General features: G+C 48.3%; 2 protein-coding genes across 10 annotated transcripts in view; one reads left to right on the forward strand and one right to left on the reverse strand.

The window, feature by feature from the left end:
* Nucleotides 1–14,020, forward strand: part of MYH10 (myosin heavy chain 10) — a 143,465-nt gene extending 129,445 nt beyond the window's left edge. For all 3 annotated transcript variants that reach the window (XM_084647505.1, XM_084647506.1, XM_084647507.1), the window contains 8 exons: nucleotides 1,202–1,363; nucleotides 6,634–6,762; nucleotides 7,775–7,863; nucleotides 8,115–8,238; nucleotides 8,359–8,567; nucleotides 9,596–9,704; nucleotides 10,746–10,918; nucleotides 12,327–14,020. In XM_084647505.1, the coding sequence (XP_084503631.1) occupies nucleotides 1,202–1,363; nucleotides 6,634–6,762; nucleotides 7,775–7,863; nucleotides 8,115–8,238; nucleotides 8,359–8,567; nucleotides 9,596–9,704; nucleotides 10,746–10,918; nucleotides 12,327–12,471 (1,140 nt within the window). In that variant the 3' untranslated portion in view covers nucleotides 12,472–14,020. The remainder of the gene's footprint in view (nucleotides 1–1,201; nucleotides 1,364–6,633; nucleotides 6,763–7,774; nucleotides 7,864–8,114; nucleotides 8,239–8,358; nucleotides 8,568–9,595; nucleotides 9,705–10,745; nucleotides 10,919–12,326) is intronic.
* Nucleotides 14,021–18,647: 4,627 nt separating this feature from the next.
* The window catches only part of NDEL1 (nudE neurodevelopment protein 1 like 1), a 43,617-nt gene continuing 35,715 nt past the window's right edge, over nucleotides 18,648–26,549 (reverse strand). For 6 of the 7 annotated variants that reach the window (XM_084647536.1, XM_084647532.1, XM_084647534.1 and 3 more), the window contains one exon: nucleotides 18,648–20,039. In XM_084647536.1, coding sequence (XP_084503662.1) covers nucleotides 19,949–20,039 — 91 coding nt within the window. In that variant the 3' untranslated portion in view covers nucleotides 18,648–19,948. The other variant, XM_084647537.1, reaches the window with a different exon arrangement.

The following is a 26,549-nucleotide window of genomic DNA, read 5'->3' on the forward strand; positions in this document are numbered from 1 at the left end:
ACTATTTCCCTAATGAAAATTGGAAAAAGGATCACAGGATTGCCAACCCCTAGCATTGAACGATCATTTCAGGCCCCAAAACATTAAAAGATGGCTTAAAAATCATGAGATTTTTAAAGAAGTTTTTAGGTTCATATTTGTCTTCTAATGTAAGAGACTTTTGATTTCATTCTCAAGCTTTTCTCCAGAACCGTGAGGGCTAGAAACTTGCTTTTTTTTCTTTAATTTTAAAGCAGACACATAATAACATGACTCAAAGAGCTGGGTCTTAAAGAAAAACATCAAATATCCCCAAACTCTTGGATAAAATGATGAGAGTTGGCAACACTGGCCCGATTCCAGCTTCTATGGGAAGGTTATAAACAATGGATAGAGAAGGTCATTTTTAAGGCTCCCCACCTCATTGTGCTGTAAGAGCACATATTGCTGTATCACAACTGAACAAGAGCTCTTGACATTCTAATACAAAATAGTAAATTCAATTCAATATACAACAAAGTCAGTTTTTGTGTAACAGCCAAGTTTTCTGGTTCAATTTTAACATTGTTGCATAATTTGTTTTAGCTTCCTGTTGGCTGGTTGCTCAGATATTAGATACTACTTAAATTGCTCTTCATTTTTGCCTTGAGTTATGGTTGGGATACAATGTCTTACTGTATGTGTTGGTGACATAGATGTGCCTGAAGTAACCATTTAATTATAATTCTGTATTAAAAATGTTGAGGTTATTCTATTCTTTTCGGTAAGAGCAGTTTAATAAGCTGAAATATTAGCTTCTGCACTGGAACAATGAAGGTAGACAGAAACACTTATTAGAAAGTTGATCATGAAGCAGTTGAATGGGTAACTCTGTTTTAGTCCCTAGGATGTTTAGCATATGAATTTTCAGAAGTACTTCAGAAATTCCCTGGGTGTCACGTTTGCTTTGAGATCTTGCTTTGCTTCTCGTTGCGAAAACTTCAGCAGAGATCACAAGCTGTCAAGATTTCCATAAGTTTTGTGTGTGGTTTTCTCCCTCAGACTTACCTATTGTAGTACTGTCAACTTGATAATGATCAAGAGCTGAGCTTTTCTCACGTCCCTCTTGTGTTGTTATCAAAGACTTCCTTGGTTCTTATCCTTTTAGATTCTTTCCGAAATCTTCTTGTTTTCCCGTTTCATCCATTTCTGTAACAGAGCCTCTTAAACTGTACCTTCACAGGTGCGGGAGCTTGAAGCAGAACTGGAGGATGAGCGCAAACAGAAGGCTCTTGCTGTGGCTTCCAAGAAAAAAATGGAGATGGATCTCAAAGACCTTGAAGCTCAGATAGAAGCTGCAAATAAGGCTCGAGATGAAGCAATCAAACAGCTGCGCAAACTGCAGGTGTGTGAAGCCAGTCCATGAATGAACTTGGAGTGTCTCTTGCTTTAGAGTTCTTCTTTTGGTCAAGTTTCCTTGCAGTCTGAGGGTGAGAACAGCTCTCTGTTCTCAAGTTTCACTCTTGTCCCTGGATGACTGCTTCCTGCAGCATATTGCAACAGTGTCTGTAATTTCAGTTCATCAGTATGTTTGTCAATGAGATGGTTAAAATTGCCATATTTCAGTATTTTGTGTAAAGGACTCAGTTAAATACTTGCTGAAAGCTCTTCTCTTCCTCCCGCCCCCCGCCCCCACCAAAGAACCTCATAAAACAGCCAGATCAAAATAACTGATTAATAGCTGAGCAATGACTTGAGAATGTGTGTTCAAATGTGCTAGGTGGGGCTGGTAAAACTGCCTATTAAGATTTCCGAGCACTTCTCATTATGCTGTCCTGTTTTGAGTTGCTTATCACTTTGACAGACTGTAACTGTTTGGGCTGAAATCTTCCAGGGCTGGGTGTCTGTCTCAAGCTGAACCATTTTTGGAAAATTTTGGCTGAAACTGTTAAGCCATTTCTAAAAATGAGACTAGGAGAAGATGCATAGTTTTGCCCATGTTTTGTTTTGTTTTTTGGGGGGGGATTTCTGGTGACCTTTTCTTTGAGAAGCTCTAGTGCCCTCATGTTTTGGAACAGGGTTTGAAATTTGGAGGAGGGAGGGTAGAAATTACCTTTTTGTCAGGGATGTGCCTTTTCCATCCCTGTGAAAATCTGCCCAAATTTGGCCAAGTGATAAACCTTTGAAACATCACAGTTCTCACATGCTCAGTAGAGACTAGCTGAAGCTTTGCAGCTAAATTCCCTGAAGATTCTGTCCACACTGAACATGCTCCAGTCTGGGGCAGTAGGGACATAAACAGGACTTCCTCTGCAATTGCAGTTTCCGGCTGCTTCAGTCTGGGTCTGGGTCTGAGTCCGGGTCCAGGCAATGGAACTGAGAGCAAGTAGCCTGTCTCTCCTGCTGCACCCAAGTAGTGTAGAGGAAGCTGCCTGAACCAAATGCAGAGGGGACAATTGTCAGACTGGGTGGGAGGAGAAGATACTGGGAGCTGGGTGAGGGGTGGACTGGGATCCAGTGGGGTGGATGGGGAAGGAGAAATGGCTCTGACAAAGAGCCAGAGTGTGGAGACGGAGAGGAGACCTGGGACTGGCTGGACAGAGAGCTGGGTGGGTGGGGAAACACACTGGACAGAGACAAGGACTGGGAGCTAGTCAGGGCAGGGAACGTGGGTGCAGGGGTGCTTGGAGGCTTTGGGGAAGACAGATCAGATGAAGAGCTGGGAAGGGAATGGAGACTGGATGGGCAACCTCAATTCTGGTAATTCTGAGTGATTGATTTGCAACCTTAATGTTCTTTAATTTTTTTTTTATTTGTAATGTAGCTATAGACTCCTAATCTCTGAGCATTTTATGCATGGTTCCAGTATATTGATGAACCATGAAGTTCAATCTTAGGTTTTGCAGTGAGACCCAACTTTTCTTACCTGGGTGTTTAAGGATTAGATTCCTAATTTCAGAACCCCCAAGTGCGTAAAGTTTGACACCTCTTTATATCACATAAAAACCTAACAGGTACACGACAGCATCAAAGTTGGACTAGTTTTTAGTATGGCAAGCCAAACGTGCGGTTCCATACCCTAATATGTACTGTCTCTATTCTTTTAGGTATGTTATAAACTAAGTGGTCCCATGGCTCACAGATTTTGGCTTGCATCCATCACTTTAAGAAAAATGGCACTAAGTTGTTTTAAAGGAAATTGAAGTTTGAGCTGATTTTTGGGATCTAATGATATCCACAGTCAAGCCAAGTTTGTGGAAAATATGATCAGTAGCTGTAATATTCAAAATATTGAGTTTAGCAAAATACAGTTTTAAAGTGTGAACTTAACGTGATGCATTCAGACTAATGGATCTTTTTGTGCATCTACAGACTTGAGAACATTTTCTATTACAATGTTCATTACAACACTTTTCAGTCAGTTTAGGTAAATCATAGAATCATAGAATATCAGGGTTGGAAGGGACCCCAGAAGGTCATCTAGTCCAACCCCCTGCTCGAAGCAGGACCAATCCCCAATTAAATCATCCCAGCCAGGGCTTTGTCAAGCCTGACCTTAAAAACTTCTAAGGAAGGAGATTCTACCAGCTCCCTAGGTAACGCATTCCAGTGTTTCACCACCCTCCTAGTGAAAAAGTTTTTCCTAATATCCAACCTAAACCTCCCCCACTGCAACTTGAGACCATTACTCCTTGTCCTGTCCTCTTCTACCACTGAGAATAGTCTAGAACCATCCTCTCTGGAACCACCTCTCAGGTAGTTGAAAGCAGCTATCAAATCCCCCCTCATTTTTCTGTTCTGCAGACTAAACAATCCCAGTTCCCTCAGCCTCTCCTCATAAGTCATGTGTTCCAGACCCCTAATCATTTTTGTTGCCCTTCGTTGGACTCTCTCCAGTTTATCCACATCCTTCTTGTAGTGTGGGGCCCAAAACTGGACCCAGTACTCCAGATGAGGCCTCACCAATGTTGAATAGAGGGGGACGATCACGTCCCTCGATCTGCTCGCTATGCCCCTACTTATACATCCCAAAATGCCATTGGCCTTCTTGGCAACAAGGGCACACTGCTGACTCATATCCAGCTTCTCGTCCACTGTCACCCCTAGGTCCTTTTCCGCAGAACTGCTGCCTAGCCATTCGGTCCCTAGTCTGTAGCTGTGCATTGGGTTCTTCCGTCCTAAGTGCAGGACTCTGCACTTATCCTTACTGAACCTCATCAGATTTCTTTTGGCCCAATTCTCCAATTTGTCTAGGTCCCTCTGTATCCTATCCCTGCCCTCCAGCGTATCTACCACTCCTCCCAGTTTAGTATCATCCGCAAATTTGCTGAGAGTGCAATCCACACCATCCTCCAGATCATTTATGAAGATATTGAACAAAACCGGCCCCAGGACCGACCCCTGGGGCACTCCACTTGACACCGGCTGCCAACTAGACATGGAGCCATTGATCACTACCCGTTGAGCCCGACAATCCGTCCACCTTATAGTGCCCATTCATCCAGCCCATACTACTTTAACTTGCTGACAAGAATACTGTGGGAGACCGTGTCAAAAGCTTTGCTAAAGTCAAGAAACAATACATCCACTGCTTTCCCTTCATCCACAGAACCAGTAATCTCATCATAGAAGGCGATTAGATTAGTCAGGCATGACCTTCCCTTGGTGAATCCATGCTGACTGTTCCTGATCACTTTCCTCTCATGTAAGTGCTTCAGGATTGATTCTTTGAGGACCTGCTCCATGATTTTTCCGGGGACTGAGGTGAGGCTGACTGGCCTGTAGTTCCCAGGATCCTCCTCCTTCTCTTTTTTAAAGATTGGCACTACATTGGCCTTTTTCCAGTCATCTGGGACTTCCCCTGTTCGCCACGAGTTTTCAAAGATAATGGCCAATGGCTCTGCAATCACAGCTGCCAGTTCCTTTAGCACTCTCGGATGCAACTCGTCCGGCCCCATGGACTTGTGCACGTCCAGCTTTTCTAAATAGTCCCTAACCACCTCTTTCTCCACAGAGGGCTGGCCATCTATTCCCCATGTTGTGATGCCCAGCGCAGCAGTCTGGGAGCTGACCTTGTTCGTGAAGACAGAGGCAAAAAAAGCATTGAGTACATTAGCTTTTTCCACATCCTCTGTCACTAGGTTGCCTCCCTCATTCATTAAGGGGCCCACACTTTCCTTGGCTTTCTTCTTGTTGCCAACATACCTGAAGAAACCTTTCTTGTTACTCTTGACATCTCTTGCTAGCTGCAGCTCCAGGTGCGATTTGGCCCTCCTGATTTCATTCCTACATGCCCGAGCAATATTTTTATACTCTTCCCTGATCATATGTCCAACCTTCCAATTCTTGTAAGCTTCTTTTTTATGTTTAAGATCCGCTAGGATTTCACCATTAAGCCAAGCTGGTCGCCTGCCATATTTACTATTCTTTCGACACATCGGGATGGTTTGTCCCTGTAACCTCAACAGGGATTCCTTGAAATACAGCCAGCTCTCCTGGACTCCTTTCCCCTTCATGTTAGTCCCCCAGGGGATCTTACCCATCCGTTCCCTGAGGGAGTCGAAGTCTGCTTTCCTGAAGTCCAGGGTCCGTATCCTGCTGCTTACCTTTCTTCCCTGTGTCAGGATCCTGAACTCAACCAACTCATGGTCACTGCCTCCCAGATTCCCATCCACTTTTGCTTCCCCCACTAATTCTTCCCGGTTTGTGAGCAGCAGGTCAAGAAAAGCTCCCCCCCAGTTGGCTCCTCTAGCACTTGCACCAGGAAATTGTCCCCTACGCTTTCCAAAAACTTCCTGGATTGTCTATGCACTGCTGTATTGCTCTCCCAGCAGATATCAGGAAAATTAAAGTCACCCATGAGAACCAGGGCGTGCGATCTAGTAGCTTCTGCGAGCTGCCGGAAGAAAGCCTCATCCCCCTGGTCCGGTGGTCTATAGCAGACTCCCACCACTACATCACTCTTGTTGCTCACACCTCTAAACTTAATCCAGAGACACTCAGGTTTTTCTGCAGTTTTGTACCAGAACTCTGAGCAGTCATACTGCTCCCTTACATACAGTGCTACTCCCCCACTTTTTCTGCCCTGCCTGTCCTTCCTGAACAGTTTATAACCATCCATAACAGTACTCCGGTCATGTGAGTTATCCCACCAAGTCTCTGTTATTCCAATCACGTCATAATTCCTTGACATCACCAGGACCTCCAGTTCTCCCTGCTTGTTTCCAAAGCTTTGTTTATTCGTATATAAGCACTTGAGAGAACCTGCTGATCGCCCCTCATTCTCAGTATGAGGCAGGAGCCCTCCCCTCACAGACATTCCTGCCTGAAAAAATCAAAATATTTTTTCTCCCCCAAGCCATTTAAAAGCATGAGATCTCAATAAGGTTCCTGCCAATTTTTATCATTCAAGCTTAAGCAGACTTTTTTTTTTTCTGTAGTCCTGTCTCTTAAAAATAAACATGGGAAGTTGGATAGAATCTAATGGAGGAGTATGAGACCAAAACGTGCGTGTTTTGGGGCTACAATGAGTGGGTATCTCAAACAGTAAGTAGGACTGGGCCCCTTCTATGTGCGTGTCCTCATTTACTAAATGTTGAACTCCCGAAGGGATTATAGCAAATCCCTGCACTTGTCCTCTGACGGATGATGTTTTTTCCTTCTCTTAAATTCCAGGCTCAGATGAAAGACTATCAGCGGGAGCTGGAAGAGGCCCGTGCATCCAGAGATGAGATCTTTGCTCAGTCCAAGGAGAATGAAAAGAAGCTGAAAGGCCTTGAAGCAGAAATACTCCAGCTCCAAGAGGTATGATTTAGTTCTGAGTTGCCTTTGTGAGTGACATGTACGTTAGTGTTCTGTACACCTGTCTGGTGATTAGAACACTGGGTTGGGAACCAGGAGATCTGGGTTCTCTTCCAGCTTTGCTGTGAGCAGCCTGTGTGACCTTGGCTGTCATTTTAATCTTTCTGTGCTCAGTTTCCCCACATGTATAACAGGGATACTTACCTACCTCCTGAGGGGACATGAGGCTCTGTTGATTTCAAAGTGCTCAGACATTTCTCTGATGGAAGGTGCTTGAAATGCAGAGCATCAGTATTACTAATAGAGAATTGGATAGGTAAATGCATAGGAATCTTTTAATGCCCCACAACCTGGATACAGAAAATATACTAATGCAGCATTGTAGAATGTATTTGAAGTTTTCCTGACATTGGTGGTGCTAACTACTAAGTTGTTGTGGGCCACAGAGAGAACCTGAGAGGCTTGTGCCTTTTAGTTTTAGTTTTGCCATGATTGCCAATGCTTATTGTAACGTCTGGCAAACAAAGACTCTTTTTTGTAGCTTTATAAATGACTGTTTAGGGGGTGTTTATTGTTAATGAGCTTCAAAAATGAAGACTTTTTCCATTAAGAGAAATCAGTAATGCAGTATGAATAATAAAATTGATTCAAGATATCGATGTATTAAGAGAGATGGAAGGCAATTGACATAGTTAAAGATCAATCTAAAACACTATAGTATTTTCCATTTAGGGTTAAAGGGAGTAAATCCACTGCAGTCATGAAGAAGCCAGTAGTGACAGACTGGGAGTGAGAGCTAGTGGTTGGAACAAGGGAGGGAGCCTGGCTTCCTGCGTTCTATTCCTGGCTCTTTTGCTGACTGATCGTGTGACTATGTGCAAGTCATGTAATAGCACTTCACTGTGTCCTGGTGGTATTGGGGAGCCGAATTAATGTTTGCAGAGCTCTGAGGTCACCAGTGCTATTTTAGTCTGCGTATTAAATAAGCAAATGAGTCTTCTCATGACCCTTGCAGGATCTTGCTGCCTCTGAAAGAGCTCGTCGCCATGCTGAGCAAGAGCGGGATGAGCTGGCTGATGAGATTGCAAACAGTGCTTCTGGAAAGTGAGTCATCAAATGGACTGTCCTCCTGTCCGAGGCTGTTTATAAGCAGCAATGACTGTGTCTTCTACTAATGCACTTGCATGCCCCACACTGACCTCTTGGTTCACTGTTTTCCCGATGAAGGGAATGACTGGCATAGGTACTGCAGCATCGGGAGAGAGTTTGCTGACTTATTAAAAGCAAGTGGAGGTAATTACTGCGTTACCTGGTTGGACCATGTAACATGCCACCTGCTTTCTTTCACCCTCCAGATCAGCTTTGCTGGATGAGAAGCGCCGTCTGGAAGCCCGTATTGCACAGCTGGAGGAAGAACTGGAAGAGGAACAGAGCAATATGGAACTCCTCAATGACCGGTTTAGGAAGACCACACTGCAGGTGCAGTATCTTTGGCATATGCTGCTTTGGGCACTTTTATCTCCCTTAAGTGTACAGTATAAAAGGTGAATGAAGGCTTTGAATGTTGCCAGATGACTGACTCTTCATGCCCTCCCAAAGGTTGATACGCTCAACTCAGAGCTGGCTGGAGAACGGAGTGCTGCCCAGAAGAGTGAAAATGCGCGCCAGCAGCTGGAGAGACAGAACAAAGAACTGAAAGCCAAGTTGCAGGAGCTGGAGGGATCTGTGAAGTCTAAATTCAAGGCAACCATTTCTGCTCTGGAAGCTAAGATTGGACAGCTAGAGGAACAGCTTGAGCAGGAAGCAAAGTAAGAAGAGATGGTAGTTTGGTGTTCCAAGTAAATACAGGCAACACTGGTTATTTGAAACTTCCATGGCCCTAGCAGGACTACTCATAGGTACTAAATATTCCCATCTCAGTCCCAGCAATTGGATTTTCTTAGCTAGGACTCAGTTGCTGAAGGGACACTCTTGGACTGAACAGCATAAAAAGACTGAGGCTTTACATTATGTTCACCTTATCTGGGTTTCAAGGTCAACTCACTGTACAGAGGAAACTGTTGAGCTGGTTCTTTCCCCAGACTAGCTGGGTGTGGGGCCTCCTTGTGATGCTGTTTGTGTTAGTACAGTGGATCCCACAGTGTGGTGCAGCCATGTAAGCACCTTGCACAGCCAGTGATACAGACCCTGGTAGTTTGATAGCGCCCACCCCCACAACCCTCTATCAACCTGAATTAGGAAGTGTGTGCAATGAACAGTCCATTAACAGCTCGTTATTTTTGGTATTGTAGTTATTTTTCTGTGTTAATGATGGCTTTTAATGTCCTGCCCAAGGACCAGGCAGCCCGGCTCCAGGGGAAAAAAAGCAGCCTTCTCTTTTAGGACCGTAATTTCTCCCTGTGATAAAACCATCCTCTAAATCTTCAGTCCGTTTCCCTCCATCCACTATTGTACTTCAGCTGTGGGGGAGGACCATAAACCATCTCTCTTCTGCAGATGGTTAGCAGATGCCCTTGTTAAAGCACTGCAACTGAATCCCACTTCAGATAACAAGCACCCCTGGTTTTAGCATGGAACAGCCAAGCCCACTCTGCTCCTGTGCTGACAGATTAGATCCTTCAGTTACAACCAGCACAATTACAAGATAGCATTTTAGAAAGGTACTTAGAAATCAAACCCATTTGTGCTTCTGAGTGTGACTCAGATCTGGACACGCTAGCACTGAATTCCACGTGTTCTAGTTATGCTCTGGAAAGAGAACCCTGCTACAAGTGAACCAATGTATAAAATTCCTAGGCTGATTGATCCTAGGGTTAACATTGCTCTGTTTTCTTAGGGAAAGAGCAGCTGCTAACAAGCTGGTGCGTCGTACAGAGAAGAAACTGAAAGAAGTCTTCATGCAGGTGGAAGATGAGCGTCGGCATGCAGACCAGTACAAAGAACAGGTAAGCAAAGGTGCACAGCTGTGCTCCAAACCCAAACTCCTGCAGACGTGCTCCAGGAAGAGCCTCAGGTACAATTGCTGCCCCACTAAACAGACTTCACAATCAACCTGGAGGAAAGAAAACTCCCTGGAAACTCCTGCTGCAAAAGCCCCACACCAGACATAAAACAAACCCTGTTCAAATGCTTGCTGATAACAATGAATCCCAATGAGAATAGAGCCCAAGGTCCAAGTTCTCACAGTGGCCCTCTGCAAATCCAGGTGGAGCTGCTGGGTAGTTCTGCACTCCCTTTCTCTAGCTGCACAGCTTTTACACTGTCTCTGCTTCTGCTGGGAACTCGGGGGCCTTCTCTCTCCTTTCTCCCTGGGCGGCGTTTTCTGTGGTCTCCCCAGCCACCTGAGAGGGGCCTTCACAGTGGCCCTGACTCCCATCCCAAAACATCTCACCACCAGCAGCTACAGGCAAGCTGCTGACAAGTGGAGCCTTTGTGTATGGGCGCCATGGTGTAGCCTGGTGCTCTCACCTGCTCGAGCTGGAGTTCAGCAACCCCACTAGGATCCCACACTGCAATCAGTACAGCACTGTTGGTCTGCCAGGATTTGAGACAGAGGGGACTGTGCACCTGGCAGGTGTGGGTGATCTCCCCATGTAGGCTCCATGTGAGGGACCAGCACGTCTCTCCTTTACATCCTGCAGGCCCCATTGCTAGGTAGGACACAACTGGTGTGTCTGCAAGAATGAATTGCAGCTCTTCAGCTGGAGATTTGTATAGCATGATAGTCTGGTCACTTAAACGTGGGTTCCATAAGGTGCATCTGAGGAGCTTCACTCACTCAGGAGACATCTGGCTAGGACAGAATCCCACTTTTACACGTGAGCCTGTTCTGTCCCATCCCAATCAAAATCCCCAGCGAGGCTGACTGTGAAAGACAAGGATTCAGCTCTTTCCTTTCTGCCTTACCCCAAAACTTCACTCAGCTGCAGCTGCTCAGCTTTCTGCTGAGTCAAGCTTCGTGGTCCCAGCCTGGCTCTCTCCCCTAGATGGAGAAGGCTAATGCCAGGATGAAGCAGCTCAAACGCCAGCTGGAGGAAGCTGAAGAAGAAGCAACACGTGTGAATGCCTCCCGTCGTAAACTTCAGCGTGAATTAGACGATGCCACGGAGGCCAATGAGGGCCTTAGCCGGGAAGTCAGCACTCTGAAAAACAGGCTGAGGTAAGCAGAGCCGGTCTGCGGGCCTGGGCCCTGGAAGGAGCTCTGAGCACAGGCAGCATCTTACCTAGGTCTTCACAAGCCACAGGGAAGCTTTAAAGTAGCTACAGGAACTCACTTGCAGGGTGGGAGGCTTCTATGATGCCAGGGTCGTCTGGAAGTGCCGTAGCAGAGCCAGTAATGTTACAAAGGAACTTCAAACTGGAATCTGGAGTACCAGGGTCTACGCTGGGAAATATCAGTAAATCCTCATGAAGATCCTTGTAGTCTGTTGGCTCCAAACCTTCCGGGCTCTAGCTCTGACAGGTGGGTTGGTTTTAGTCAGTGTGATTGATTCCAGCCTCTGTGGAAATGCTGTAAGGGGGCTCAGCTCCTTGTTAATGTAAGTGACAGAGAACCATTTATTTCTGCCTTGTTCTGGCTGGAATCCAGCTCAGTACCCTCTCTGGGAATGGTTCTCCGGCACATCAAGAAAGATGTGTGGTCTGAAGTACAGAGGGAGGGGAACTGAGTGAGCTAGGCACAGAGCAGAGTGTGGGAGAGGCAAAGAGCAGCTGAACCGGCCAGCTGTAAGAGCATGGCAGTGCTGCGGTGCAGATGGAAGGAGTTGCTTGTCGTGCTGGAGTGCATGTAACTCAGTTCTCGTTCTTATAACGTACAGCATCTCAGAGGTCTGCTCGGGCCTCATTTTTAAACCTTCCCCTTCCCTCCCCCCCGAACCTGAATCAGCGCCGCCCCCCTCCTGCCTATGGGGTCAGCCTCACTGCATGCGTCGGTCGCTGCATGCCCGGCCACCCACCACCCTCTGCTGGGCTGGGTGTGTGTGCTGCAGTGCCACGGGGCAGTGATGGCTGGCTAGTGTGAGGTGCACAACCACTGCAGCACCGACCCTGTGGGAGGAGAGCCGACTTTTTCTGACCTGACACTTTTTGGATCCCATCTGGTTCTGGTCGGGTTGCAGGACTCGACAGCATTTGTTGTCCACAAGTCAGATATCAGCTAGTGGTCAGTGTTTCTCACTATTCATGTGCTGTAGCAGTGAGAGCCCATTTCCTGCTGGTGTTAGATGTTCCTGTATCTGGGGCCATTAAATGTCCACAAATGTACTAAACTCCGTTCCTTGCCCTGCTTCTGGCTTACGTGACATTAGGGAAGGTGGTGTGCATTGACATAAACACAAAGCGTTTTGGGGGGCGGGGGTATAACTCCTAGCCCCAGGGAAGGTTTCAGGAGCCTCCTTAGTGTAGGATGCTCAGGTATTTAGTGACTAGAAGGGTAGATGACTTGGTGGGACTTCTGGGTTCCACCGTATACCTCTTGGTGGCTTTCTAGGTGACCCATTCACCCCACAGGCTAGACAGTGAGCAGCACAGGCCTGCATTCAGCAATCATTTGGTGGTTTTTTTTCTAGGAGGGGTGGCCCTATCACCTTCCCTTCAAGTCGATCTGGTAGACGCCAGCTGCATATTGAAGGTGCTTCTCTGGAACTTTCTGACGACGATGCAGAAAGCAAAGGCAGTGACCTCAACGAAACGCAGCCTGCCCAAACCGAGTAGAGCCGTGTCACACCATTAGCATGCAGAGCCCTTTTACACAGAGTGGAGTGCAAAGGACTTACCTGACCAGCAAACTGCCTTGTGGCCGTGAATCTGCCTTATGTAATATTGGCATGCTACAAGGTTACTTATCACAGGTCAACTATGTCTTAAGGCTCTGTAGCCTCACTATACTGTACCCTGCTTCAATATAGGTACAACTGCTTTTTTATATCTAGTAAACTCTCTCTGTTCAGTGCATCTCTTTCCCAGGTATTCCTTGTAAAGCCATTTTATAAAGCATCATGTGAAGGATACAACTTTTCTATCAATTCAGAAACTTCATTCCCAAGTGGTAGTTGGGTGGGGCAGACCCATTGTTGTTACTATGCATGCTTTGTTGTACAGATAACACCCTTCCATTTCTTTTGTGCTCACGTGGCCCTCGGCTGTAACGCATCTGTTGGCGCACTGTGAAGACCAAACTGCTCCTGTGTCTCTCTTCTTTTTCTCCTAATTATTGTGAGCAACACACAATCAGCAAGTAAACTGTGAACAGGCCTCGGAAGCGTTCAGAAGGAAATCTAGGGTTGAATGAATAGTATCCATTTTTAACCCGCCATATCATTTTGAAGTAGTGTTGGCATCTGCTTCATCAATTAGTGCTTGTGCACCACAGTTAAATTGAATATTATCACCGTTCCTAATTTGTACAATACCTCGCATCTGTATAGACCTGTTATCAGTCCGAAGGCATCTGTACATAGTAAGGCTAGTAAAATATGAACACCCGTCACATGGAAAAAATAAACATGGAACAGCAGAGGCTCAGGATGGGAATTTACTCTTAACTGCTGGCTGAGTAGTCTTCAGAGCATGGAGCTGAATAGCTGCTGCTCCTCTTGACATGAGGGAGTTTCGCAGCCATGAGATACAGGTTTAAGAAATACCCGAGCCAGCCTTGTGTAAAACCAGCTGTTGAGCCTAAAGCAGCAGGACCATCTGTACTGTACTATGTTTTTGGCTTGTTTGGAGTCTCTGTAGTTTAGAGGTTAAAAGATGGATCTTGCCTGCCTGAGAGTTGACACGCCAGTGGATGTGAATTCTTTCTTTTGGTTTTTATTTTGACCAGTGTTACACCAAGTAGTTACATTCTTTTTGTTTAACTAGCTGAAAAACTGACATTACAGAAAGTGCCTTAGACACTACAGTACTAAGACAATGTTACATATATAATTTGCCTATATAACAATGATTTACTGTATTAATTTTTGACTGTGCTTCATATCATGTACCTCTCTAGTCAAAGTGGTGGTATTGATATTCAGTGATAAAGAATCAGTGTTAACTATGAAATCTCATCCCACTGCAATGTGCTTGAAAACATGATTTTCCTTTGGGTTAAAAGCTTTAACATCTGTTACAAAGGTTTTGTTGTGCGTTTGGATATTTTTTAATTGAACTGGCTGTTGACCACCAGGCATCTGACTGCAAATATCTTGTTTTCTTGTATACCCATATTTCTAGACAATGATTTTTGTAAGACAATAAATTTATTCATTATAGATACTGATGCCTGCTCTATTTACTTACAAGAAAAGCTAGCTCCTGAGGCCTACATAGACTTAATAAACAAGAATATGACTTTGGCAGCTGCTGTTTCCCTTCTTACTGTTAGCTAGCCTATTTTGATTTGTATAGAGTATAAAGGGCCTGTCCAGTGCTTTTGACATGGTTACCAGTCCAGTTTTAGCAGGTTTTTTTCATTGCACGCCCAATCATGGAACTTACTAGAAATACACAAGTGGGGAGATGCATGGTACTCTGCAGCCACGTGGATCTGTTTTATAAATGACCATCCATGCACACTTCCTGTGGTGATTTGTCTCCATTCTGGCCTTTAACCAAAGCTGAGGTCTTTCTGAATGGGGAAATTCAGATTTACAGCATAAGAACTCTGTTAACATCCATTGGCAATTCCCCCTGGAGTCCTGAACTGCTGGCTGCATGCTGTACTTTATAGGGGAGGAGGTGAGCTAAGCTTTGGAGGAGTGCTTCTGAAGGAAGAGTTTGCCTTTACCCTACTGGATTGGACTATGGATGGTCTGCTTAGTCTACCCAAAATAGACCTTGGATTCTTCTATTGACTTCAGCTGGTGTTATTTGGAAATAAATGTTCCTATACGAACCCTTTTGTAGATAAACTGAAGTCCTCAAAGATAATGGCCATCAACATACCAGTTCATACAGGGAAGACACAGCTCAGGGTCTTCCCCCCACAAATTTCTATAGCTGGCCCGTGTCTTGTCACTAGATGCAAATTAGCCTTTGAAATGACTGGCCTGTAATGCTTCAGCACATGGGCTTTAAAGAGGTGTCTGTTATGTATCAGGCCCTGTTCCCTAACCACAGTGCAGGTGGATGGCTTTAATTCAAAACCTTTCCTGTTCCTGCAGGGAACCAGGTTGGGAGGTGGCCTGTATAACGTTTTCATTAGCAGTTGAAGCCCTGGCCAGTATACACAGTGATTCATAAGCACAAGTTACTAGCACAGTAAAAGGTGGAGAACAAAATTGCTCTTAATGTAGAGAACATTTGGCTCCACACGGCAAATGCCAAAGACTGAAGAGCCTATGGATTTAAAGGTGATACATGGACCAAAAACTGAGCCAAGCGCTGATTCCTGTGCTCAGAGACCTTGCTAGCCAGCCATGGACTCTGAATTGGATCTGGGGTTGCCTGGGGAGATAATGGCTCCAGTAGAGCTCTGGTGTGGTGGTTTTGTAGGTCTTCCTTACTCCAAACATGGCATGCTGCCTGTCGCACAAGCTGGAGTTTGAGTGACTTCCCATCCCAGGTACAGCAAGTGGGGTCATTCTGTCTGGAGGGGATTCATGCATCTTAATGCCGGACAGGACCATTGTGATCATCTAGCCTGACCTGCATAACACAAGCCATAGGACTTCCCACAATTAATTCCTTCTTCAAGTCCAATAGCTGTGACTGAATGTTTGTTTTTCTAAAAGATGTTTGAAACATCACCAGTGATGGAGAATTCACCACTCGCCCTGGTGAGCTATTCCAATGGTAAATTACCTTCCCTGTTTAACAGTGCAGCTTCTGTCTAGTCTGAATTTGTCTAGCTTCAACTTCCAGCCCTTGGATCTTTTGTTATATCTTGTCTGTTAGACTGACCAAATCACCCCTTAACCAAATAGATTGAGCTCCTTGAGTCTCTCATTATAAGGCATGTTTTCCCCAATCCATCAGTTGTTCTCATGGTGGTCCCTGAGCCCTCTCCAATTTATCAAGTCTTCACTTTTGGACAGCAGAGGTGGCCACAGTATTCCAGGAGTAGTCACAGCAGTGCCAGCTCCAGAGATCATAAACCTCCTTACTCCTTGAGATTCCCCTGTTTGTACAACCAAGGGTTGCATCAGCCTGTTCAGCTACAGCATCAGCCAGGGTCAGTCTCTGCTTCTTAGGCTAGAACTTGACATTTGGTCACATTAAAATGCATCTTGGTTGCTTGCACAACCCCCACTCTTTGTCATGGACAAGCTTTCTCAGCAACCCTTTCTTCTAGTCCCTGATAATACTTTGATCAAAGAGCAGTGCTGTCCTTTCCCTACCCAAATGTCAATGAGTGGGGTGGGAATGGCATAAAACTGGTGTGGAATAAAGTTATCACTTTATTGGCCCAAGGCTGTGGAGAAAGGGGCTCAGCATCTCCCAGGCATAACTCCTAGCAGAGCCAGGGACACCCTGCACCTCACAAGCTTGGCCCAGTGTGCCTAGAGAGCTGCTGCCTCAGCTTCACCTTGCACTGTGCACTCCGGGCAGAACAGCAGCTGTCCTGAGCCTGCTCCAGCCCACTCCAGGATGTGATGGGGTGACCTGGAACTGAACTCTTACAGCGGAGCTCATGCCAAGTACCCAGAGCATAGGCAGATTCCCTCCCTCTCTCACCTGCTCTGTTGTTACGTGGCGCTGAGCCTATAAACATTTACCCTGTGAGAGAAGAGGGGTGCTGCTTGCAACTCCACTCCACTTCTGTCAGCATGGGAACCCCCCGATCCTGCCTGGCTCCTGGGAAACCAATCATTCTGTGTGCCAGGATGTGGGGAGTGGAGCTACCGTGGGGCTCAATGGTGAGTATTAAAATCCACACCTGCCAGAGACTAGCTGCAGCTGACCGTTAATCTTCAGGGCTCACTCGATTTGTGTACGGCAGCATGCACAGGGACATGGCTTGCTTAATTAGAGAGAGAGGCTTTAAAACTGTTGGGCATTCAATGGACATGTTCTCTTGGGACAGATTCATCCCACAGCTACCCGTAGCAGGGTCCTTGTACCTTTCTCTAAAGCAGCTGGAGCTGAGGCAGTCTGGCAATTCCTGTGCTGAGGGGCTTCTAGCGTCCTTCAGATGGTAGAAAGTTGCTGCAGATCCTGGAGAGCTGTAGTAGCTAAAACGTGCCAGAAGAGGACAGCAGAATTGCCGTGTAAGGGACGAGTAGCCAAGCTGCAGGGCGCATGGGGAAGCCCAGCGTGGAACAGCAAATCTGTCCCTCATTGTGTTCTTCTCGGTGTGTGTCCCAGGAGCAGCAGGGGGGACTTGTAGCAGCTCAGACTGGCTCTTTCCAAAATCCCAGGCTCTAGAGAGACTAACAGGGGGAGGGGGGTAGCGGGTGTACTTGGAGGACAACACCTAGGGTTACTGCAAGGGATGGGAGAAGTGGCTGCTGGTCACGGTGTCAATCCTTTGTGGCCCTGCCCTGGTGTGAAGGAAACAGCCTAGGTCAGAGTTTGGTGCCATAATGAACCTGCTGGTAGGAAAGCCCCCCTGCCCTGACCAGACCATTGTTCTAATGGCAAAGGGCCCACTGGAGCCAGCCTGCTAGGGTTGCTGGGCGTCCAGTTTTCGCCAAGGCAGGTTTCCTGGGGCTCCCGGAAGCAGCCGGCCTATCCTTGAGGGAAGGGGTGCTCATGCAGGCCGGCTGGATGGGGCTTTGGCAGAGGCTCTGTGAGCATGATGCCAACCCCCCCTAGGCACAGCACTGTGGTGATGCTTGGAGCTCAGCAGGTACCTGGCCATCACTCCTGCTACTGTGGAGGTGCTCACAGGGCCTGGGCTCAACCAGGCTGAGTCTGCTGACGTGGCTGCCTGCCCCCCTGCAATACCTGCGCTCTGCCCCCGAGCTGGTGCGCCTAGCAGGATTTGCCAGCACAGCGCAAAGGTGTGTTTGCACTGGGAGAACAGCCTCTCTCCCTGAGCTGTGTGGGCCAGGGAAGCCCAAGGCAGGCTGAGGCCAAAGGCTCTGTGTGGGTCAGAACAGCCTTTCCCCAGCAAGGACCAAAGGCTGGGATGGAGGGGCGAGGGGTAGTGGGCTCTGTGTCAGGTGGAGATAGGGCAGCTGTAGCGAGTGACCAGGCAAGTCCTTGGCAAACCCCACAGCCAGGGCCTGGCTGTGCAGGGTGGGATGCAGCAGGCCTGGCTCCACAGCATGGTGGCAGGAGCTGGGCCCTTGGAGCAAGGGCTGCTGCATCCTGCCTTGCGGAGCGAAGCCCTGCTAGATGCGGACTGCTCTGTGGGAGCAATGAGAGAGCTCAGCTTGCTGCAGCTGGAGCAATGTGCTGGGTGTTCCATGAGGTCAGTGCCGTGGGAAACTGAGCAGAGGCTCAGCTCTGCTAAAGGCCCAAGTGCACTGTTTAGCTAAGCCTGATCTACCTCTTACCACACACACACGTGCCCCTTGTCCAAGAGATCACAGGTGCTGGGCACCTTCCTATCGTGAGAGCCCAGCATGCCAGCACTGAGCTCAGTCACCTCCCCTGGACAGAGCAGGCCACTCTGTTACACAGCCAGTCTGTCCTGGGAGTGGTCACTGCAGGCAGGGTTCCCTGTCCATTCCTAACCCAGCAAAGCCAAGAGGAGGGCCCAGGGCAGGACTCCAACAGGTCGCTCAGACACTGCAGTAGCTCAGGCCCACTGCTGAAAAGACACGTCACATACAATTGTGGTGACAAGTGTCTCTAAGAGCGCATGAGTCTGGTTTGTTCTGGCATGAACAAAATCCCACCTGGAAATAGCAGCCCAGCTTGTCCATCTTCTCTTCCCCCAGCAGGCAACTCAGTGAGGAACCTGCCCACCCCGAAATCACCCACAAAACAGCCTCCACCTTCTTTTCTGCAAAATCCACTGGTTCCACGTTAAAAGAGCTTTATTTTTTGGAAGTTCACTTTGTTTCTTTAAACCACATGATCTTTGTCGCAACTGTCTTATGATACTGTCCTATTTTAAACATGCCATATAGATTCTGAATAAATAAAGCTACAAAGCCCAAGTTATGTACAAATATCTTAGGCAAAGATATTGTTTACAAACCTATATACAATAAAACAAATGTAAACAGTCAAATGCAGCAAAGGATGCACTGGAAAAAGGGACGTACAAACCCCTAACATTAAGTGGTGATTCTCCTCCACCCCTTCCCTTCCATTTGGGCAACTGGTTTTACGTGGCATTTGTAAATAAATCAGTTGGCTCCTACAAATGAAACCCACAAAGCCAAATGAGGTGGGATGGACTAGACTGGAGAGGGAGATTTTTAAACCCACGGACCAAACCACTGGCAGGTTTGCATGTCCTTTTTGAAATCCAACAACTTTGAGGCACAGAGAGAGAGAGAGAGACAGCGAATTGCACAAACACATCGTTTTGCAGACCCACAAGGTACAGAGTGGCCCAAAACTGTCACAGAAGCCCACTGGTGGCACTGTAAAGTCTAGTCGTTCTATATGACACAGATCTGAACACTGGCTAAATGCTCACACATTTTTAGGGGGCCTACTGCATTGGCAGCATTGCCAACACAATTAGTGGCTTCTCAGAGTAGCAAAAGCAAGACTCTAATTCTCCTTGAACGTTAGTGAAATGTTCATGCATCTAAAAAGTTGTCTGAGGCCAGGAGTCTTCTTCCCAGGGCATTTGTCAAATAGGATTAACACATCTAAACCGTACCTGGCATCCTTCAAAAATGGTTCCCTCCATACTGAAACTGTGGTAGCAGCATGTGCTTAAGTGCCAGGCTGCTAGGAGAAGAGGGATTGGAAACACAGATTCAGCCGTTTGCATCCTATCAAACCTAAGTTAGGAAAGGTACAGAGTGAAGGGCTGAGGATCAGTTGTTGGCTAGTGAGACTCCTGCATCCCGTGAGACAGAACACACGTATCAGCTTGTGTGACCCACAACAGACTGCGACCATGTTAGAGAACGTCCACTACAGCAATAGGAGAAAATAAACTGTATTGACATTGAGTGAAGGATTGTGCGTGTGCTGGGACTCCTCCAGGCAGCGGGCTGGCTCCAACGCTGCTCCACACCGCAAGGCAGGCTGAGTTCCAGCAGGGGGTGGTAATGGGAAGGACTCAGAAGCAGTTCTTTTCTTGGGGGGCTTCTGGTTGAGAAAAGGGTTAGTTCAAAGTCCTCCCGGCTGTTCATACACTCAGAGGAAGCATGCCTGGCGCTGATGAGGGTCTGGACGATCCTATGCCTGGAGGGGGGCCTTGGTCAAAGCCATTTACTGTCCTAAAGAGCGAGAAGACAAGAGAGGCTAGTAAATGAGGAATACAGCAATACACTGTGGCCAATGCACCTGCATCCCCACCCCACACAGTGCTGGAAGGTGGGAGCCCGACTCCTTCCAGCTGCCTTCCTAGACATGCTAAGGGCTGCAGCGACAACAAAGGGCTAGCTAAGGCAGGAGGGCAGGGTGTTGTCCTGCAAGCCATCCACCTGTCACTCAGGCCTCCCTTCGGCACAGGCCCCAGCACATGCTCCTGAGCTCCACGCGTCAATGGGACGACTCAAGTGATGCACTCGTGCAAGTCCTGTGCTGAATGGGAGCCCTGAGCAGAGAGACGGGATCAGCCTCCAGCGGGCTGGGCTCCTCCTGCCCAGGGTTTTTACATCCCACTGTGAGATAAACTCTCCCTGCCCACTGGGGAGCTGCAGGGCCATAGACCCAGGCCCTGGGAGCGTGCACCATCCCATTGTTAACAGGCTCCCAGAGCCAGGCACTCAAAGCGTTACCAGCTGCTGGACATGCTCACTGGGCCACGTCCTCACAACCAAGGGATCTGTTCACCAGATACAATCTGAACCAGGCAGCTCAAGCCCCACACCTCCCCATGGGCTTACTGGAGCCAGCAGGCCGGGACAGCTAAAGCCGGAAGGCAGAGCTGCCCCTTGGTTTAGCGCTTGCTTCCAGACTATCTCCCCGGGAAACTGCTGGGTATTTTCTAATCAGCATTTATGTTTCAAGGGTCCCCGTAACAAATCTGCTGCCCCAAGAACTGCACGGTGGTCACTGTGTTGCTTGCCATGGTCACCCCAAACTGCACACAGCAGAGGGGATAGAACTCAGAGCTCCCTGGCTCCAAGGAGAATCTTCTTCAGCTGTCAGCAGTACAGGGTATATGAGCCACAGCAGAGCAGTTCTGATTCCATCCAGTAATGGGGAGCGGTACACACATACACACACACACACACACACACACACACACACACAAAGCTTGATGGGTTAGTTAGGGCAGCAGCCGGTATGTGTTGTTAAAAGGGCGTCATATTTTTGCTACTGCCGGCTATAATGAGTGCACTTTTCTTGGCTCTAGCCCCTTAGGTCTTGTCCCATAGGTTTCCCATCCGGCGCTCTCTGCTATGGAGACAGGGTAGGATGTAAAAGGACTTGTCTAAAAAAAAAAAAATGTTTAATTCATGACAAGCCAGGGTGTCTGTGAACTGTGCTACCACTTAGTGTGCATTATTCCCATCCTGTTTCAAAGCGGGATAGACCAAGCATGACAGGGAACCGGGAGTGCGCAGCACCAGGGTCCACGTTGTGCATGGCCTGCTCCTGTGGGGTAGAGGCCCTGTGCAGTCAGTGTTTGTGCAGAGAAGCCCAAAGGCACCATCTACCACCACCTGGCAGCCATTTGCTTGTGAGCTCTAAGAAGCTGGAGGGGCTCCCTCTGTAAAGCCGACATCAGCCGGGAAAGTGGGGAGAAGCTTTTCTCTGGTGTGTCAGGAAACAACCACAGAGGTTTACAGTGGGAGCTGCTCCAGGCTGACACTTTCCACACGTGCCCTGGATGTGGCTTTGATTTGACCAGGCTCTGGCAGTTCTCTCCTAGTTTAGATCTTCATCAATTTATGGCGCTGGACTGAGGTTCTACGTGGAGCTCCAGGTTCGGTTTACACGTCCTCCGGAAAGAGAGGCAAATCTTTCATTGGGGCTCTCACAGTAACCTCTCACTCTAGCTAAGGTATTTCTAGCAGCACCATAGTATCTATGCACCTCGCAATCTTTACTGGGCTCATCCTCACCCCTCTCCTCTCCCCCAGAGACAGGGCAGCATTACTAGCCCCACTGTACAGAGGGGGAATGGAGTCTAAATGACTTGCCAATGTCACACAGGAAGGCTGGAAGCTTGTCTACACTTAAAATGCTGCAGCTGAAGATGTTGCCTATGCCACTGGGAGGGGATCTCTGGTTGGCACCGGTACCCCACCTCCCCGAGAAGGAGAATTCCCGTTGCCCTAGCACTGTGTATACCAGGGCTAGGTGGGGTTAACTGTGTCGCTCAAGGATCTGGACTGGTCACATCCCTGAGCGCCGCAGTTACAATGACCTCACTTCCTAGCGTAGACCAGGCCTGTGGCGAAGCTGAAGCTGGTCCAGGCTAGAGCACTGACTGCTGGACCATCTTTCAGCTCCAAGAGCCACTCTCAGCTTCAGAGCTCCCCAGGGCAGGCCTATGTGATGGGCCAACACCCAGAGTCTGAAGGTTCTGGTTTTTACTGAAGATCCTAGGGATTCAGTGGCAACAGGCTCCTCATCCAGCTTTCCTTAACCTTGGCAGCTTCCTGAAAGGGGCCATTGAGGATGCACTGCACAGCGATCAGGGTCAGAAGACGCTCCCTGTCTGGAGAGTTCTGTCGACGGTAGTTGTCTGCTCCAGTGGTTGAGTCAATTCTCTGGATCAGTCACCATCGGTGGATGTCACTGTAGAGGAGACCACCATTATAGCAGCTGCTTTCCTGCAGCTCCCACCCAGCTCAAGAATGGCTGCTCTTTAGCACTCACGGCATTCTCACTCGCACGCAGTCGCTGAGGAAAAGGCCAAATCATTCTTTGCAGAACTAAAACAGTCATAGTGCAGGTTAGTCCACAGCCAGCAGCAATCTTTACTCCTTTGGGCGTTCACCGTTTGCTAGCTGTGCTGCCAAGTCAGTATCATAGCTATCGTCTGCCTGGAAAACCCGCAACGTACACCAGTGTCTCCGGGCACAGGGATCAGCACAGAAAGCTTCTTTATGACCCTGCAGAGGCTCTGACAACTGACTAAGTGGGGCTGGAATGAGCTGGGGGTGTTCCTGGGTACCCTGCCAGAGCTGGAAACTCCACCAGCCTCTAACGAGCTCTTACTGGAGGTGTTTGCAAACTGAACAGCTGCGATCTTCTTTCTTGATTAAAAAAAAAAAACTTCCAGGGAAATCGATTTACCAATTTAAATACTCAAAAGTCAAGAAAAGCCTAGAGTTCTCCTAGCCACATGCACCCGGCTCCAAAGGGGATGGCAGATGTTTTCAGTCCCCAGGCTGTTGTTTAAGTGGGTTGGTATTTACATTAACATACACCAGGATTCAGAGTAACAGCCGTGTTAGTCTGTATTCACAAAAAGAAAAGGAGTACTTGTGGCACCTTAGAGACTAACCAATTTATTTGAGCATGAGCTTTCGTGAGCTACAGCTCACTTCATCGGATACACCAGGATGTAACATGAAATATGCGAGATGTGCAGTGCAGCCAGGGGGAATGTTACCATGAGAACCTGCTTTTTAATTTCCCGACCTTTGAGCTTTACATTCCGAGTGTTACCATAATGGAATTTCAAAAGGAGTTAATACACAACATGGCTGAGTGACACAACCCCCTACTGATGGAGTCTTAGGGGCAGAGTTACATCTTCACGGCATGTCCCAATTTGCAGGGCCATAAAACCAATTTGATTCTAAACTGCCTCTGGACAGAAAGCAGCTCCTGCAGCTTGCTGAGTTAGGGCAGGAGGGGGAGGGACAAAGGGCCTTAAAACATGGGGGGTTTGCTCTCTCCTGACTGAAGTAAAAATAGCCGAAGTTTGGCTAGAATAAACGGGCCGAGGATCATCACCGGGCACGAGGCCACTCCTGGAGAAACGCCGAGGATGGAAGCATTTCCAGCGTCCCCTGCTCAGATCAACCAGTCCCTCTTCAAGGCTCGTGAGGTATTCTCATTCGGGGGTGGTCCGTCTAAGAGGTATTTTCACCCACCCGCTCTACAGAGATTGGCCACGTGCAGCCTGGCCACAACCAATGCTCTGAACTGAGCTGGCAAACGTTATGATCCTGTGTTCAACCGAACCGCCCTGAGACCCCTGCTGAAGTGCTAATGGCTCTGCCCGCTTTGGAAGTCACAGTAGAGGGACTGAGTTTTTCCCAGAGCCAGCAAATTGCTGGTTGGAGCACTGTGAGAATCACAGGCTGAGAAGATGAGCTGCTCACCTTTCAACTCAGAGCCAGCGTTCTTCAGTGTCCAGTCAAGACTGGCATAAAAATTAAAATGACAAAGGGACTCTTGCAACCATGTCAGCTCAACAGCAACCCCACCACCCCACTAACAAAGGAAGGGGATGGGTTAGCAATGAAAGAAGACTTAGAGCATGGGAACAAAACCAGTGGGGAACGCTCCACATGAGAAGCCCAGCTGGATTACAGATGGAAAGTGACTCTCCAAAGTCACATAGTGAGTAAGCAGAAATTAGGGCTCAGCTCTCTTCACTCCCTGTCTTCTGCTCCAACCACTCGACCATGCTGCCTCTGTCCTTGTCTCAGAGGCACCTGAATCTCGTGAGGCACATTCGTTACAGGGGGCCAGTTACGCCGTGCCCATAACTACAGCCACGCAACATTCCTGAGAATGGCTGGCTCTCGTTGCGTGGGAAGATGCTCTGGATCAGTCTGCCATCTAGCAGCCGTGATGCAGCCCTCTGGGGAAAATGCTGGCATGCGAATGAGGTGAAACATCAGAGCATTCCCTCTCAAGCTGTGCCCGGCGGAAGGGCTGAGCGACAAAGCTCTGCAGGCTTGGGAAATGAAAACATCCCCAATTTGGCTTCGTCCAGTGAATTACTGCTCCAGTGCATGACGGTCAGCATGCGAATGGCTGCAGCATGGGAGAATTCAGCTCTCAGCCCTTTCCAAAGCAGACCTTCCCCAGCAGATTGCTGCCCCCTTTCAATACTGGCTGGTTCTTATCCACAGGTGCCCTGTACGGCCCTGCCATTTCCTGGGGCAGCAGAGTCCTCAGGGACCTGCGACGAGCTCCCCGCTGTAGCTGAGCAAGGCCCAGAAGCCCTCTGACAGCACATCATCCTAGGCAGATGAACTATTGATGTGGCAGAGCCCAAATGAATGACTGGGGCCAGAAATGAGCCAAGCCGTCCCTTGCTTCGCAGGACATTAAGGGGAAAGGCGGCTTCCGGGCGGGAGTTACAACACCTGGGGGTGAGTCTTATCCACATAAGGAGAGCACCCAACTCCGTTAGCTCTGCAGGCAGCCACATTGAGAGGCAGCAGGCCGTGCTGGGTCCTTCCTGTGACCTCCCTGAAGTGAGGGTGGGAAGCAACGACCTTGAGGAAAATCGGATGGGCTTCAGCTCCCAAGGTCCATGAATGTCTGCAGCTCCCTGCTAACGCCCTGTTGCACAGGGAGGTTTGGCACTACCTGTCCCGCCCCTGCAGAGACTGGAACAAAGGAGGGGGGCGCAGGAGCCCCTTGGCACACTCTGAGTCAGGGCGACATGGCCATGGCTATTGGCGATGGCCTCTAGCTGGGAAAAGGTGCTTTGGGAGGGGCCTGACTCGTACTATAGGCTAGCTCCCTTACCCTAGTGAACACCTGGACCCATTAAACCATGGCGCAGTCCAGAGAGTACGACAGTGCTAGCATCTTTGGAAGAGCCATTAAACCTCATGCATCAGGGTTTCAGACACTCTCTGTGGGATTAGGAGGAGACAAGATGGGGGGAAGATTATCCCTCACCTTCTATTGCAGGGTGCATCTGGCTGGCCACGGTCAGAGGCACGGCACAAGGGTGGATGGACCTTGGCTCTGAGCTGCTCTGGCAATTCCTGCGTTCTTCTAGACACACTAAAAACATTATTCAGCTTAAGACCCTGCAAATCTTTTGAGCAATTCCCCCACTTGGCAGCACTGAGTGAAGGCTGAATAGTAGTTTATCTCCAGATCAAACTACTCCTGGAGACAATGGGACCAAGCTGGCTTGGCCATCACATCTCGGAGCAAGGTATGGAGGAAGGCTGGGATAGGACAAATGTATTTCAAGACAGCGCAGCAAGTGGCAGGCATTGTGGGGTGGAATGTGAGAGAGAGACACCTTTATCACACTTGCCTGGGCAGGCGGCAGCTCCCACGTCACAACATCAACATATGTTTTGGGGGTGCCCCAGCTGCCCTTCCTTTGCTACTGTGTTTTATTAGTTATATCTGGGCCTGCTGGGCTGACAGGCATGTTCACGCTACACAGGGGCTTCATTGTTTTTCTAGAAACATGAACTAACGCCCAAAAGCTTATTCTGCATGAGGACAGCTGAACACGAACATTGCTGTGGAAACCTGACATCCCACCTTCCCTGCCTGTTGGCCAAGGTGTCTCTGGACAATTGCACAAGTCCCCACCTTCAAAGATCTGACATCTACTGGGACATCTTTCTGGGAGTTCTGCAAAAGATGACGACGCTGAGCCCCGCTGGATTGACAGGTGTGTTTATTGATAACTCTGTACTGGATACGGAAACCTGCCAAGTCTTTATTTGCCTTTCTACACACTCTTCAGCTGCGCTCCAGAGCCTAGGAGTCTAGTCCTTTGCCTTCTGTTCTTTGTGCTTGATTTCTTTCTGAATCTGTAAAAACTGAATCAGATACAGTCTCCATGGATTGCTCTATGCCAAGGCATTGGTGAGACTTGAGAAAGAACG

The sequence above is a fragment of the Lepidochelys olivacea genome (genome assembly GCF_965140295.1).
Source record: "Lepidochelys olivacea isolate rLepOli2 genome assembly, chromosome: 14".
Taxonomy (NCBI): Eukaryota; Metazoa; Chordata; order Testudines; family Cheloniidae; genus Lepidochelys; species Lepidochelys olivacea.